We start from the raw sequence: 17,319 nt of genomic DNA, 5'->3' as shown, positions 1-17,319 counted from the left end.
ACTCTGACTCCTCCCTTCTTCTTCCCCCACGTCCCAAATACCCTAGTACTTAGGTAAATACCTCAGTACAGTAACTACCCTATTCAACGTGTCACTTTAAACTTCTGAGCCACCACCATACAGAATAGCACACAATACTGGTTCTAGCAGGCCATCTAGTGGTAAAAGCAGAACAGTACAAAGAGAAAACCAATCTTCCTTCTGAAAGATGATTTAATATGATCTGCAAGACACACAGGGTTACGTCGCTGATCAGTACATGTTCTTCCCACACAGCAGCAAGTAAGATGATTAGGATCACAAGCCATACTCTGAATAAGCTGAGAGTATGGCCACAGGCTCCTTTTCTTCGATCTCCAGCATTAATCCTAAAAACTATGGTAGAAGTTACATCTGAGCAATGAAAAACCATATTGCAAATCTCTTAGAGCGGAGAGGAGGTCTACTGAAATTTATTTAATACAAATATTTAAACCCTCTATTGGGTGAGTGCTAGCCAGTTCTGGGTTCCTATAGTTTGCTTCTGACTGGAGGAGAACTTGACGGAAGGTGGTAGGCATTATAAGGAACAGACAGAAGTTCCTATTTCACTGAACACTGCAGACAGCAGTTGCTTCGCTTGCAGCTCTCAGAGCCCTGAGAGCACCTACCAGTTTTGCAACACCTTCCCACCTCCGCAGGGGTTTGGCTGCCCGTGCACAAGTGAGCTCTGACACCCTGCACCTGGGATGAGCCCCCTGTGAAAAGGCTGCATGAGAAAAGGGCTGCAGGCAGCCTCATTAAAGCTTCTGTCCCCTGGCTCAGCAGCTGCATTTAAGTGCGTTTAAGCTCAGCCCTGGCCATGGGTCCCTGCCTGAGCTGTGCTGCAGGTACGCCTGTGCCGGGCCACGGACCTCACTTACCCTGACTTGCTGATGTGACTACACCAAGTGAACGCCTGCTACAGTAGCCTCCCGATGTGTGACTGTCACAGATGGAAATAAAAAGACAATGGCTGTTAATGCGTTATCCATGGTATCTAAAAGAGAACAAAAATACACATCTGCTGGAATAAAAGTTTATTTCATGTATTATAGAAAAATCAGGGATGCCATCAAATACGGCTTTACAAGATAAAGGACATAAAGGAAAAACACATACAAATTCATAACAAATTCACTGCTCTCCCATCATATTATACACAATATTCCTTGTAGTTACACACTTAGGAACTATTTACTACCACTGCAGTTAGCAGACATTTCACTTGCAAGATTGTTCCCTGTTTTTAAAGCTAAATCCTGCCCTCCTTACTTAGGCAAATTCTTAGAGCTATTCCAAAGAACTCAGCCTGAATAAGTAGAAAACCAGACTTGGCTTGTAAGTGTTGCAGGTGCTACATCTATATGCAACTGTAGAGCGTAATCCTCTTTTTACACTTGGTTCTCCTCAGGAGTCAGCTAATATAGTTAATATAATAAAGTCACCTATATTAAAACCGAGTTCCATTTACTGAATTTGGCTGATCTGACAAATGCAGATATAATCTGCAATATCACATGTTTAAAATTACCTGGTAGCATCTTTCTGGCAGTCACAGTTAATTTTTCATAGTTTTTTAACTAATGCATTTCACATTCTCTTATGCAGTTGTTTCAAGATAGAGAGTCTTCTACTTGAAAAACCTGAGAAACGTACCAGCTTTACTCAGATATGGTACTTGAGAGTAGAAGGTACTACAAAACAGCACTGAGGTATAAACCTGAATTCTTCATAAACTCCAAATCTCTACTGATGTTAACAGAGATTGGAAGCTGTGCAATAGAGGAGAGTTATATTTGATTGTCTCATCTTAGTTCCTTTTTGGACACCACACAAAACCACTGAACAAAATTTTCACTAAGTGTGCAACAAAGCAAAGGAAAAAAAGAAAAAAAGGTATCACAGTGTATTGAATGCAACTGCTATTATCACATTATGTCAACATTAAGAGGTTTCTCATGTACATTCATCTGCTGTTTGAATTCTAGATGCCTTAAACTATCCAATAAGACAGAAAGAAACTACTGTCTTTACTAAGTTAATGGCAAACTACCTCTAGATTCAAAGTGAGAATTATATCCAGTAGTGACAGGAAAAGTCAGACTATGTAAAGAAAAAATTAGGTTTACATTCTTTTAAATACAAAGAAATGGACGTCTGCATCTCGTGTCTATCTGCTGACTCCAGTTCCTCAGACAAATTCTTGGAGCATACATGAAACTGAATTTGAAATGAACAAATAGTGGAATCAGCACTGAACTATGCCTTTCAAACTTACTTATTTTACCTGATATTTGCAACACCTAGTTTACACTGCATCCTCATATTTATGCAGACCTCACAAGGTACAAGCACTCCAAACAACACTGAATGTACAAGAGAAAGTTTCACAAATGGGAATATAATGTGCTTTTTAGGCAAAAATGTCTCTTTGCTCTCATGCCTCCTTACTATTTTAGTCAATTTTCCGAACGACAAAATAGTCCCTGTCCAGAACTTCATTATATACAGATATTTATGAAAAACCCACAAGTCTCATTTGTTAAATCATTTGAAAACAATAGGTTTTACTAAGCAATGTATGTAAGCCTCTAGTGCTATCACAACCTGCAACATTTTACAGAGATAACTCTCATAGTTTAAAATACATGAATACACTGTTTTTCCTTGAACTAAACGTGATTACTTCCAAGTTTATAAGCATAACCAAGACCTCTTCCCTGGAAGAAAAATGCATTTTTCTGTAGCTTGTCTTCAAGTGTGATCCAAGACAATTACTATGTTATTGAATGTAAATTTTTGTATTAATGGTCCAACAGTGCAGAAGAAACACAGGATAAATCATTGTAAAGGAAAAGAACCGTGCTGGCTTTTGTCACGTGCAGTACACTGTATCAGCTTAATTATGCAATGCTGGCAAATAATTCCATTTATAAATAGCAACACTGCACGTTTGACACAATACTCAATCAAAAAAATAGATTTGCTGAAATGAAGAAAATGTTCCTGTATAAATTGGAGTATAGTTATAAATCAATTCTTTTGCTTCCTCTTCTTCACTGGGGAAGTGGTGCAGGCTCTTCCGGGCTGTAAAACATTATTAAAGTACAGATCACTTTATTGTTATACTACTGTATTGGGTTTGCATGGCAAGGTTTGGGGGGGGGGGGGGGCTACAGGGGTGGCTTCTGTGAGAAGCTGCTAGAAGTGTCCTCCATGTCTGACAGAGCCAGGGCCGGCCTGCTCCAAGACGGACCTGCCACTGGCCAAGGCCAAGCCAACCTGCAAAGGTGGTAGCACCTCTGGAGTACCATATTTAAGAAGGGGGAACAAAAAACCCCACGCAACTGCAGCTGGAGAGAGGAGTGAAGGAAACCAAGGTCAGTGAAGGAGAGGGAGGAGGTGCTCCAGGCACTGGAGCAGAGATTCCCCTGCAGCCCATGGTGAAGACAATGGCGAGGCAGGCTGTCCCCCATGGAGGTTAATGGTGGAGCAGATATCCACCTGCAGCCTGTGGAGGTTACCAGTGTAGGACCCCACATGGGAGCAGGTGGATGCCCAAAGGAAGCTGTGACCCCATGGGAAGCCCGTGCTGGAGCAGGTTTTCTGGCAGGACTTGTGACCCCGTGGGGGACCCACACTGGAGCAGTTCATGAGGAATGGCAGCCCATGGGAAGGACCCACACTGGAGAAATTCATGGAGAGCTGTGTCTGGTGGGAGGGACCCCACATTAGAGCAGGGGAAGAGTGTGAGGAGTCCTCCTGAGGAGGAAGGAGCAGCAGAGTAAATGCATGATGAACTGACCATGACCCCCATTCCCTGTCCCCCTGTGCCACTGGCAGGAGGAGGTAGAGAATTTGGGATAAAGTTAAGCCCAGAAGAAGGGAGGGATGGGGGGAAGGTGTTTTAAGATTTAGGTTTTATTTCTCATTATCATACTCTGATTTTGACTGGTAATAAATTAAAAATTTCCCCAAGTCAAGTCCCTTTTGCCCATGATAGTAATGGCCAAGTGATCTCTCCCTGTCCTTATCTTGACCCACAAGACTTTCATTGTATTTTCTCTCCCTGTCCATTTGAGGAGGGGAGGGATAGAGCGGCTTTGGTGGGCACATGGCATCCAGCCAGGGTAAACCCACCACACCTCTTTGACAGTATTTTTCTTGGCAAATCAAGTTAATTTGTGTAGCATAACAGTAACTTGTATGGAATTACAGTAACTTGTATGTGAAGAACTGTGAAGACACATCTTCAGAAAGCTGGTTACAGAACATTTTATTACTGGGGAAGGAGAAATTTAATTATTAATTTAACGCCAAGACTATACAAAGATATTTATCCATGAGATACTGGCAGTACCTACCAGAGATACTAGTACTTGTAAAACTGAAAGAAATGCATCAGAGTATAAGCCTACTGAAAGCTGCAGTGTTAGCATGGACAGTGCTGGTAAAGACAACAAAAACTGAATCTTTGTCTGGTTTATCATGTTGGCAACTCTACACAAGTTAAAATTAATGATGGATGGATATGAAAATGATATTTAGTAGAATGGTTTAGTTATTAAGTGATCATGGATAAATATATTTTTACCAGCTGAAACCAGTTTACATTTTTCACCTTGTGGCTTATTTTCAAAGTTAAGGAAGACATTCTGCCTTACATTAGCTAAAACCATCAATTACTCATTGCAATGTTATGATATGAAGTACTCTGTAGGAGCAGCTGTACACAGATTGGGGAGGTAATGAAGAATAACTCATAATTTGGTCTACGAGATGGGGGGTAGACACATACAGCTGGCTGAGACAAGTTTCTCTACTAGAATTGAAGGTCAACAGATCCAAAAGCTGTGTGGTACTGTGCCCAAGCTCATTTTATGTGTACGCTTATATAAAAGAACTCACATGCACTGTGTCTCAAGAGGACTAACAAGCAGAGTAGGCACTTATTTTGCCAGTTTTACTTGGATAATGGCTTGAGCAAGCTTACTTCTGCCTGTAATACAGCATGCAGACAGATCCTGGAGAATGTAGCAAACAAAACTAGGAAACATACTGTATTTTGGTGTTAGACTACATAAGAAAAAAGAGACCCATATACTTTCTCCTATTTTCCTCTTTATTTTTGTCTTAGTCTCCCATAAGTACCCTATCAAAATTCTTAAAATACAGGAAGCTTATAGATACTGACATGGAATTCTGTGTGATTTTGCTACCTTTTTGCAAAGGGAATTAGAGCTACACTATGCAAAAAAGAGCTTTGGACTTGTATGAAGCACAACTTTTATTTCCCCATTCTCACTGACCAGGTCAGCGTAAGTTGCATTTCTTTAAATCACTGTCTGCTTTCTCCAATTAGGTGACCCTTTTGATTAGAGATCAAATCTAAAGACTAAACTCAATTAGGTTATTATGTTCTTCATAGTCCAAATTGATCAAGACAATTTCATAAATAGTCCATTTAAAATATTAAAATAATATTTCAGCATAATTGTTTAGTAAGTATAAAAAAAAGGAATAAAATAAGTTTTATCCCTAGAAATACTCCCCTATTTACATCCTGTTTATTTATAGCAAACAGACAGAAGTGTCATAAATTATCAATATTTGACACATTACTTCCAGCTTCTTAGGGTATAAACAAACAAATTAGAAGCACTGCAAAATTCAAAAACTTCTTGTGCTGTCTGTAGCATAGAACTGTTGGACACCGTATTGTACTCCTTTGATACATCCATATACTGCCCAAGCAGTATTTATAATCTTGGTGCATACCTTTTGCAAGCAAAGCTGAGAATACATTGAATGACTGTAACTCAGTTTGGAATCTAAGAAACCTCTGGAATTATGAATGGAGTATTTTTTTCATTGTCTTTGTGCAAAGGAGACTAGAATGTTACAGTGATCATTTGAAATGGTAGAAAGTCACAGCACAATGTTTTTGAGCCAGTCTACTGAAAAGAGTTTGTGAGATGCCTGGCCTTTTGATGTCACTTTTACTAAGCCATTCTATTTCTAGTAAGCCTTGTGTTTTTTATAAGCCTATAACGCTTGCAGAGTAATCTACTCAGAAAGCAGTAAGAGGTACTGAACTTTGACAGCTGAAAAAGAAGGTTGTCTTCTTCAAAGATATTCATTAATGCTTCACTCTTAAAAAATGACATTTATAGATACTAAACTTTTTACCTTCATTAATGAAGAAGTCAGCTATATAATATGCTGCTCTTACACCTGATGGGGAATGTGGAATGCCAGGTGAATTCTTCCACTCAAAAGGATTTTTCTCTGGATGCCACTGGACGCTGTAAATTGGGTATTTGTATGCTACAACAAACACAAAGCACGTAAGCAAAGTCTATGTCTTAAGAATTAGAGAATCACAGGTTGGAAGGGACCTCAGGGATCATCTAGTCCAACCTTAATTATGTGCTTAGTCTTACTGCAAAAGAAACTCAAAGGATAAGCTACAAAAATACCCCGCTTATTAACAGTTTCACAAAAGCTTAAACAGCAAGTTGAAACTCTGCTAAAGTCACAGTAGAAATTAAGGGAAAAACTGATATTGTAGAAGGCTCTCATCCCATGCAAGATTTGTGTACATCACTTTGATTATTCATTTCAGAATTTATATACATACACGCTAAAAAATAATGTTGCCAGTGGATCAGTCTCAAAACTTCCTATCTACTGTCAGCATCACTCAACATACAATATTCACAGCCACACAGGATATCTCTGGCAGTTCCAAGGGAGAGATCCAAGTTTTAGGATCTCCTTGAAGGCCCAGTCAACCCCGGGGCAGCTCCCACCTGCTCTGTGCTAGGCCTGATACACACAGGGGGAAGCCAGCCCTTAACTCTCTTACAGAGAATAGCAGCACAGCAGCTGACAACTGCTCTGTGATAAACCGCTTGCAGGCACAGGAGATTTCTGTCATTAGCCTAATCAGGTTTTCTGATCAAACTGCTATTCTTCTCTTCTGGAGGACAGCCAGTATGCCATACAGAAGAATCCCATGGGCCTGCAGCTGGGCCTTACTGCAGAGCTGCTAGTAGTGCACTGATGAAGATAAACAACTCCCCAAAGAGCTAACTTGTTTCCTGAGCTGACCAAGCCTGGTACAAAACATATGCAACACAAGGTAAGTAATGCAAAAGGCTTTTGGAGGAGGGCAGTTACCACTGAAGTAATGAGGGATGTTGCTGTTACCTCAGTACCCTGAATTGTCCTTCCCATACAGCTCACAGATACGGAGCTCACAGGAATGCAAGCATAAGCAGACAGACAGAAAGCAAGGTGCTATAGCGACACGTTGCACCGCAGAGGGATTAAAATACTACAGGAAAAGTGCTATACACTTCACATCACAGCACTTGAATATTCCAGTGCTAAAGTGTAACAGCATATCTGTAAGGGGAACAGCAGGTGAGAGAAGAAAGTAATTAGGCTCAAAGATATGTACTCAAAGACAAAGTATCCCTGCAAACAGAGTATGTTCCTCACAGCCTGAAGTCAGTTTCTCACTGACAGGGCTGATGCTCACCCTGCTATTCTAACAGCAAGCTTGCAGTACAAATTAACATCAGTGCCACAACACCTCTAAAGAACTAGTTTGTTACAGTTACATTTCACAAAGGAAATTAATTTCCCTACCTTCCATGGTAGATATAAACTCCACTTCATCATCGGTGTTAGTGGTCAGAACGTTATAGAAATTACGAAGCTTTTCATTCTTTGTGAAATTCTGTGTTAAGAGCAGGGGAAAAAAAGATGTGTTATTTGCTTGTTTATTTCTAATTTTAACAGAGCAAATGCATTTGTATTCAGGAAATAAAATTATCAAATACCTCCATGGAGAGGCTCCACATATGAAAGTTTGATGTCAACGGCTCAGTAGCAAATGCATGTAATACATCATCAGGGAAATTCCTGAATAATCTACTGTCTTTTGCAGCTATTACAAAGAAAAATGAAAAAAGGATATTGTCCATTACCTGAGCTGCTCACAGATGGACTAATACTGAACAGGAGACAAATTTAATAAAATACTGCATTAAACTTTTTTCTGTAGTATAACTTAATGAGTTTAGAATACATTACAAAGAAAATTAGTGAAATAATTACAACAGGTTTCCAATATGCTCTTACCACTGTACGCCAGTCTTGACTCAGAGAGGACCCAATTTTGCTGCCTAAGTTCTCACTAAAATAAGTATCATTCTTTGCCACTCATTTCAGTGACAATTCAATTCAAAATGAGCACAAATGACAGAATTTGTGAATGCTACATGGTCCACAGATGGATTGCTCACAAACGAAATCATGAAGTATCAACAGAGGCTACATTTTACCTGTGTTGCTGAGTGGCACAGATCTACCTTAAGGGACCTCTCTGATTTCAGTACTGTACAAGTGGGACAGCAATGCTAATATTCATCATCAGGAAAGATGCTATTTGAAAAATTTTAAATCATCTGCTCTGAGTTTGATAGGTTTTGGACCCGTGACTTTTGTTCAACTCGGTAACAAAAAGGGACCCAAACCCACATTACTTTTGTAGGTCCAAATTTCAACTGACTCAAAGAGGCACTACTGTGGTTTTTGCTGACTGTGGTTGATTTCAAATGGCTTGTGCTCACATCTCTGCTTTAGAAGTGATAGAGTTGCACTGACTTTGTAAAAAGTCACGGCAACTTAATAAGAAAGAATTTAACACGATAATAATCAGAAACCTCCCAAACGTTCACCCCTGCCTATTTATCACAAACAAAACACAACACCTCTCAGCAAAACTCAGACATGAGATATAATGATTTTTTCACCTGAAGTAAAGTTCAGAGGGAGTGCAAAACCATCTGTCTTGGTATTAACAAGTAAAACTTCACCACTCGTGAGATAAGTAAGCTCTTCGTGTCCAAGACATGTTCCCCATATTGGGAAATAATCTCCTTTATCGTTAGCCTTCAAAATTAAAAAGCAACAACATAAGGAAAAAGCACTGAGGATTTACAGAAAGAAGACTGAAGAGAAATTCCTACTCTTTGCTTTCTCTTGTGTAGGTGGGAGGCAGAACTACTACAGTAGTACAAATTGCTACCAGGGGAATTGTAACAGTTCAATTGCAGCTGAAGTAAACCCAGACTCCCCTTAGTTTTTCCTCCTAAAATATGAAGCTCGGGGATTATACACGCCTGTTGAAGCAGTAAACGGAGCCTAATGTCGATATTAATTTAACCATTCTGTTCTGTTCTACCAATAAGTAGTTGAGAGCAGCCTAAACATAAAACACAAAATGACAACAGTTCTATTAAAAAAGGCAATCATAAGAAGGGACACAAACCAATCTGTCATCATTTTGAAGGAAAGCCGATTCATTATAATTCATCCTTTTATATGAAGCTCGTTATGATCACGTAGCAAGGGCCCTTTGCAATGTCCGAATGCCTGTGCCCACCCATCTGTATTAAGGAAAACATAAATCCTACTACTAGCATGGCTACGGTCTAAAGTGACATACTTATATGCTTGTTTAACTAGCAAGTTTGGACCTGTGTTCCAGATAGATTGTGAGTTTAAGCAATGTTAGAAAAGTGACAATCATTTTCAAAAGAATAAAAATTGGCAGGTAAGTGCAAAAAGAAGGCGGCAAAAAGGAGAAAAGGAAAACAAAAAGAGACTAACTAGCTTCCTAACTAAGCACAGTGCATACACACAGTGGAAATTTGCATTTTTGTATGGTTTATTCCTCATAGTAAGCACATGTTAGAGACTGGGATGTTTCAGAACTCCTGTTTTTGTGAAATCTGAGTAGTCTTTCTTAACTTGTTTCTAAACATTTTTAAGTTATGCATACCACACCACACCACCATCCCAAAGGGCTGCTCAAAAGCCATTTTTGAGAAAGCTGAAATTACAGGCTTAGAATAAAAATGCTACCCTACTGCATTACTAAATAGTATGGTAATAAAAGCCCATGTAACTGCTTCTTCTCAGAGCAAAACACGTAAGATTTACAGAAAAAAGGCTAATAGTACTGCGGAGTCTTCACAACCACCCATCATGCACGGCTAAACACAGGACTTGCAACTCCGCCATCTGTCTTTCATGTAAGTGAGGAATAAAACCACTAAAGGCAAAAAACAGGCTACAGTTTAACAGTTACAACTGAACCGTAAACATTTTGTGCCCCCCTCCACCCTTTTTTAATAAACATTAGCCTGGAGGAGGCTAAGCATAAATTAAACAACACCCAAAACATCACATTTTAAAAACTAATTTAAAAGCTGGAAAACAGTATTTCATTTAGGTTTTTGCCTAACTAGTAAAATTCTACTAACTTGGATGGGGATCAGCATTTCATATTCTTTATTCATATTAAAGCAGAGCCAGACAAAGTCATTTCTCATTGTGAACACTCGAAAATAAAAAGTTCTCATATGTTTTAAAAAAACACAAACCAAACCAAAACATAAAATTCAGTCAATTCTATACCTACTAATATACTCTTGACTACTGTAGCTTACCTTACATTACCTTACATTAGTAAAATTACCAATATTTTATAGTGCTAATAAAATCTCAAAAGATGAAAATCAGAACACACAATCTTCACAAATAGCACAGAAAAAAAACCCCAACTTGTAAGGGTTACCTATGATGAACTGAAAACTATTTTCTGCTTTTCACTCACCTGAAGTACACATACCATCTAATACACCTGCCTCTCTGATCATCAAATTATGCCAGATGCAGTTCAGTTAATCACTGTGAAATGTCAGTAGAATTTCTTAATAGTACTGCAGATCATGATAAACCCTTACCGCAATACTGAATACCAAGGCACAGGCCGTACTTCACACAGCGAGCAGGTCCAAAGGGACAAACAAGATTGTCTCACATGAAAGCGAGTCTTTGCAAGATTCAGGTTTGAGGCGACAGACTAACAATCACCACAAATAAAGATAGACGAAGAATAACAACATTGCTGCCATGGAGACGGAAGAGAAGGAAACAATTACTGAATTGCAGCAGCTGACTGGTCCTGTGAATGCCGCTGCCTGCGCTTTCCTTGCCTGCTGTTGGAAAGTCAGCAGCAACGGTAGAAGAGGAATTCCTCACTGCCAATGAACACTTCTACTACTATGGTAACAGTTTAAGCACGACGCATAACTGCCTCTAGAATGAGGCAAAGTTTTCCAAAGTATGACTTCTGTGACAATTTTAATCAACGTTACCTGAAAATAAAGTCAGTAAAGAGGAAAAAAGGGAGAAAATTTACATTTTTATTCAACCTGAATACAGAAGATCTGTAACTGATCATAAAGATTTTATCTAAACCTCAGTTAATCTCCATGCCTTTCCACAATGCAAATTTTACTTCAAAATGTGATTATTATTTGGAAAAAAAAAAACAAAACAACAAAACCACCACCACCTCTTATGCTCTAAGGGAATTAAATCTTCAATAAAGATTCAGAGCCTTCCTGATGTTCTTTGAAAGAAACAGCTTTCCCAGAAATTCAATCTTTTCTTAACACTCCTAATAATTATATTAATTATTTTAAATATTTATATGACCTTTCAAGTGTTCTTCCCACCTTCTTTCGTGTTATAAAAATAAATATTTTAAACATCTGCTATATTTACAGTTCCCAATGCAAAGAAATAGGTAAAATGGTATAACGTGCCAATGTAGATCCCTCATCTGCACCTCCAAAGATATATTTAAATCTACTTACCTATAAATGAGAATAAAGGCGTTTCACTAGCTGTAACTTATATGTGAAGAGAGGCCTTAATGTTATGTTATTGTAAATTGGTTTATTTGAGAGTCTCTAGAATTCCTTCCCAGTCTAAACTTCAGTCGTAAGACTTCTACAAATGATCACATTTATGTATAACTTTGTTCAACATTTAATGTCAATGGATACTCTGGGCTTTTGGAAGGAATTATTGCAAATTCCACACAGCCATAAAGCTCCAGGTACAATGCATAAATGATACTGTTCTCCCCCAAAGAACTTGGGAGTTTAGGACCATGACACAACATATAACAGGAGAGGGTGTCAGCAGTCTGAATCTTAAGCTACGAAATGATTCTTTACACAGAAGCCAGCAAAGAGCTACTTTTGGGTTAAGATTCAACACACTGCATGTCAATGGAAAACTACGAAAATATGAGCCTCCCTATCATTTTGATCTCTCAGCAGTGACAACAAGAAGAACAGACTGTTCCTTAGTAATTACCTCTAATGCCTTGTGGTAAAATATCTTAGCAACCCTGGAATATTCTGAAGTCTTAAGATCCACACCACCTCCTGGAAAAAGTACCCTGAAAGGCAACATCCAAGAATCTGATTAGCCACGGTGATCATTTGAAACCTGGTCAATGTACACAGAGAAAGTTCTGATACTGGTTTTAAGGGTAGTATTCAGGTCTAGATTAAGACATCTACATTTCAGAAATCTATAGATAGAAATCTAAGCTTCCCTTATGGACAGCAGGAATCTATCCAGAAAAGTCAACGGAAGCTCAGATGTTTTCTAGAGCAGACACCTACCTGGTCAGTAGGCTGAAAAATGCCGTAGGCTCCACTGGCTTGTACTGACTAGCACTCCATTAATGATGTGAGTTTAGAAAGCTAGCGCACACACAGACAGCTAAGTTTAGGTGTCTTAGTCTTTCAAATTAATCATATCCTAAATCTTAATGTTCTTCTACTGAAGAATGGTTATCACAAAGTAGTGACTGAGCCTAGTGCAACCTAAGGAAGAGGAGAGCAAACAGAAAATACAAAAAACACATAGATTTCAGCTAGTATACAAAAGGGTTGCGTACCATGACCCCGTCGAACCCTGTCCTGACTCTTAGCTGGCTCTCCCTACTGCTTTAAAATCCTGGCCCCAATCTTAATTCATCCTGTTCAATTTCAGTAAAGAAGAATTGTGGCCCTGGCAGAGTAACCTTCTTATTGCAGACAACACACATCAAAAAGTTCCTATTAAAAAGGAAAAAAAAAAAAGTATTTGGCCCTAACCTTTGGTCACACAGGATCTAATATAGCTGAAGAAAACAAAGCAATCTCAGAGACAATTTCAAAGAAATAGTGAACAATCTTTTTCCACCACCAAAACAACAACAAAATACTCAGCAACGGCAATTCTCTGTGTAGCTCCCCAAACCCCCAAAAAGACAAGACTCAGTACAGTCCAGCAGATTTCACATGTACACGTGATAACATGGAAAGTAATTAAGTACCATCAGAGACAGTAACATGAAATAAAGGAAGTCTCTCCTAGCTGTAACTGGAACAGTACCCACAGGTCTGGCAGAACTGAATGTGTGAGCACTCCCTAACTCACTGCAGCAGAACCCCAACTACACTTACGCAAGCCACATCCATCAGTTGCTGATTTTTTACCAAAATGCCTGAAGGATTTCCTCTGCATTTCTGTGCTCTGGAAATGGCAACCTCTATCAGTGAGATACTAACAAGCAGCTAGAAACAACTAACATCTCAAATGATCCCAAGCATTCGCAGACTGAGTGTGCATTTAAAACCTCGTGACCAGGTTTATTGTAAGGTGAATGATGCACAGGAACATGAAAAAGAAAAGTGGAGAAATAAAGCAGTATCCACAAAAATATAAAACGGATTACTCTGCAGTGCCAATATAGAAAATGAATACAGCTGATTTTAAGTTTCTTAAGTTTCCACAGAATGGTAAGTCCTTCCCTCCAGAGATTTTATTTGTTATTTACACACAGCTATACACGTGGAAGCCATCAGCTGACAGTGGAAGGCAACAAGATGAAATATAGGCCATCCTTACCTACCTACACAGCACAAATCCAACTGCCAGTCACTGCAAAGGCAGAAGGATGAGGGAACTGGATCTACTTGCCTAACACCCTTCATTGAGGTAGGTGGCGAGGCAGAAATAGTGGGAGACTCCACTGGTGAGAGTCCTTCTGGCAACCAAAGAAAGGCTGACAGCCATAAGAAAGGAATGAAATTATTCATTTTGTCTCCAACATGAGGAGTCACCGGGGACAAAGCATCACTGTCTTATACTTATTTATACCACAAGACAGTAAAGACCCATGCGTCAGTGCACAGGGCATGCTGTGGCACGTAAGAAGACAATGCTCTCTGCAGACAGCCACAGGTCTAAATCTGCAAGTTCTACACATGTGAATTAACATACTAGTATATGCATAAGCTTAACAAAAATATTCGTGGTTTAAGATGCTCACCTCATGACTACAAGCAGCCCAGTCATGTGCTATGGGCTCACATACCGTCAAGCCTGTTCAGTGCAGCAACAGCTGATTTAACTCTTCTAAAGAGCACTTTTAGCGCAAGGCAAACCTAAAAGGTTTTGACTTTGCTTAGCCCACAATTAAAATGTGTTAAATTAGATCACATTATCCCACATTTAAAATGTAGGAAGAACACATGGGTGGACAGTTGCCATAGGTCAGCTGAAAAGTTAGAATGTTTGTCTAACGAAGACCTAATCCACAGAATCACGACAGGCAAGATGGGCCATTCAAGTAGCAAGAGAGAAAGCACCCAAAGGGCAGGGTAGAAAAGACTGGGAATCAGAAACTTTTATGATCAAGGAGATCTGGAGAGGACTGGAAGAAGGAAGAAAGGATAGGAACAGGGATGAAACACCCAGCAAGTGCTATTAAATATCAGAATTAAGATGATCACTCAAATAAGGAAGAGGAAAAAAATTAATGAAGAGAAAATACACTATTTCACTTGTAAAATTGTTAACCACTATAATTCCACTTCTGTCCGCCTGCAGACAAGCACAGGAGAATGCCAAGACGAGCCTGGGCACTGTTGTGGATTATCTCACATACGCTCCTCAAGAAATAAAAGAAAGCAGACAGGTATCAGACAGTCTCAGAATATATTTACATGCCCACAGCACTAAGCACAACCTCTCAAGAGAGTAGAAAGACAGTGTTCTTGAGAATATGGCAGAGCTCAAAACCTGAACTATCATGTCTTTCAACAGAAAATCAGTGCTCAAAACTTACCCATTAATAGAGTGGAATATTTTATCATATTCTTCATCTGAAAGATTTAATCTGAAACACCAAGAAAACAGTTACAGAACACATAAGAAATATACATATTTAACCACAAAAATATCATCGTTCTCAAACAGAAACACAGGACACGGAAAATATGTAGAAAGCATGCTTCAAACAGAATAAAATCATCCCAAATCAAACGAAACATTTCACTTGAAACAGCTCAGTAGAGACTGAGGATCCACAAGTCTGAAAATAGAATCCTACCAGGTACAGTTCAGGATTAGGTACTCTGAGACCCCTTCGCAGACACTTGGTAAACCTAACATTTACATGAATAGGATGGTTATCATTTCCCGCAGACCGGCAACTCCGGTTTCCAACTGACTCCAAGAAGGGCAGAGCTGCAAACAGTGGGTCACACCCATTCTTCAACAAAGATATATAGTTGAGAGGTGGAAAGATGAGAAATACCTCAGCATCAGCAAGCCAGCTTGACAGCTACACTCCTGCAGAACTGATACAGTGGGTATATCCAAAGCATCCAGCTTTGCTGCATCTGACTTAGTTGCCACAATAAGAAACCTCCATTTATCGCTGAAGCTTCTGGTCAGCAACCATTCTGAAAGCTCCACCAGCTACGTGAGGAACACTGGCTTCTAATTCAGGCGCTTAGCTGGTGCTTTTATTGGACTGTGTAGATACACCCTACTGTGATTTTCCACAGCTGCGTTAGTATCATTTTTAACTTCTGACAATTATAATTTTAACATCTGATTTTAGTGCATTTACTATTTTATAGCTGTTGGCTATGAAGTGTTGTCAGTTTATTACCCTGCTCCTTTTTACCCAACAATCAAAATACAACAACACATGGAGTTACTGACCCATAGTTTGAAGAAACCAAAGCCCCGTTCTGCTCAAGGAGTACCAAGAGCCTTCTTCCACTACTTGAATTCTAGGACTACAGAATGTGACATAAGATAGTATGTATATATGTATATAGATGTCTACGTGTGTTTGTGGGGCAATACACATTAGACTGAATGTAGCTAACTTCAAAAACCCCGTATGCAAACTATGGAGGGTAATTTTACACGTTAAAAAAATATTTTTCTAAGAAAGGTTATTATCATAAGAAGAAATACTAAAAATTACATGTTCCAGTCTGCTTTTATTCTGAATTCTAAAGCACCCTGCAAACTGGGGCATCTTCAAAAAGTCTTTGAGGAGCTCTAGACACTCAGAAAAGCAGCACAACTGCTTACTATTGCCTCTGAGATGACACCCTTACGTTAAACAATTATTAGCCACTTGGAAAGATACAAAAATCTACCTTATTGGCACAACTCGGGCACCGGCAGATTCCAAAAACTTCACATACGAAGCTGCAATATAAGAACTTCCAAATCTGTGGAACTTCTCAAAGTGACATTCCTGTGACAATATGCCTGGAGGGTCCAAGAAAGAGAGTCAGTATTATACAAAAACCCAATGCTACGCACCAGAAGAAAAACTGAACTCCGATTTCCTATGTGCCACGTTACAGTGTTGCATTTACTGCCTGAAAGAATTACACACACTGAGGCGACAGGGCATCAATTACGATGTCTAGTCACAAGGTACCAAATAAACACACATTATCTGACTGAGACGCAGCTTCCCTGCTTTTTTTAGTACTACAACGTCTCTTAAGTTATTTTAAGATTTTTAAGCGAAGTACGTATAGCGTTACACTACTTATAAAAGCTTTACGCAAACCTACGCTTCAGGAGACCCCTCGCTCCACACCGCAACCGGCAGGGCTTCAGGTCGGCTGCGGGAGCCGCTCCCCGCCCGAGGGCGGCGAAGGCAGGGTGCGAGGCAGCCCGCCGCCGCGCTACCGGTAACCGCCGGGGACCGCCGCCACCCCTTACCAACGATGGGTCTCTCGTTGCCCCCCGCCAGGCGGCCGCGCTGCACAAGGGAGGCTGCGGCGGCGCATCGGAGCAGGAGGAGGAGGAGGGTGGCGGCCGGCAGCGGAGGAAGCCCCGCGAGGCGCCCCATGGCCACGTCGCCCGGCCCGCCTGTCGGGACCGATCGCCCCGCCCAGCGCGCGGCCCGGCCCGCCGCTGCGCCGCGCCGCGCCGCGCCCGAGGCACGCCGGGAAATGTAGTTGCAGCGGCTGCGGCTGCGAGGCCTGCGGCGGGAGGGAGGAGGTGGCCGCGGTCCTGCCCAGGCCCCGCCGCAACCCTCGGGGAAAG

At 40.3% G+C, this 17,319-nt stretch overlaps 1 protein-coding gene across 2 annotated transcripts; it reads right to left on the bottom strand.

Moving 5' to 3' along the window:
• Window positions 1-1,043: 1,043 nt before the first annotated feature.
• On the bottom strand, window positions 1,044-17,175 carry GGH (gamma-glutamyl hydrolase). Of its 2 annotated transcripts, XM_064442642.1 has the most exons (9): window positions 16,993-17,174; window positions 16,413-16,527; window positions 15,080-15,130; window positions 12,271-12,355; window positions 8,847-8,985; window positions 7,872-7,978; window positions 7,678-7,768; window positions 6,211-6,348; window positions 1,044-3,108 (listed from the first exon to the last, which is right to left on the bottom strand). In XM_064442642.1, the coding sequence occupies exons 1-9, from the start codon at window positions 17,120-17,122 to the stop codon at window positions 2,987-2,989; spliced, it is 978 nt and encodes a 325-aa protein (XP_064298712.1). In that variant the 5' UTR covers window positions 17,123-17,174; the 3' UTR covers window positions 1,044-2,986. The 2 variants fall into 2 exon arrangements, with proteins under 2 accessions (XP_064298712.1, XP_064298713.1); XM_064442643.1 differs by lacking the exon at window positions 6,211-6,348 and having other exon boundaries at window positions 16,993-17,175.
• Between the last annotated feature and the right edge of the window lie 144 nt (window positions 17,176-17,319).

Source organism: Phalacrocorax carbo, chromosome 2 (genome assembly GCF_963921805.1).
Source record: "Phalacrocorax carbo chromosome 2, bPhaCar2.1, whole genome shotgun sequence".
Taxonomy (NCBI): domain Eukaryota; kingdom Metazoa; phylum Chordata; class Aves; order Suliformes; family Phalacrocoracidae; genus Phalacrocorax; species Phalacrocorax carbo.
Note: the sequence above shows the minus strand (reverse complement) of the source record. Positions and strands in the feature narration are given on the sequence as shown.

Bases quoted from the DNA above. Each gene is read 5' to 3' on its own strand.
- GGH (XM_064442642.1), bottom strand. From the start codon at position 17,122: ATGGGGCGCCTCGCGGGGCTTCCTCCGCTGCCGGCCGCCACCCTCCTC. The intron at 7,979-8,846 runs GTGAAAAAATCA...TCTTTGTAATAG, and splicing joins CCCTCTGAACTTTACTTCAG to CTGCAAAAGACAGTAGATTA. The intron at 3,109-6,210 runs GTAAAAAGTTTA...AATGTTTTACAG, and splicing joins TGACTTCTTCATTAATGAAG to CCCGGAAGAGCCTGCACCAC.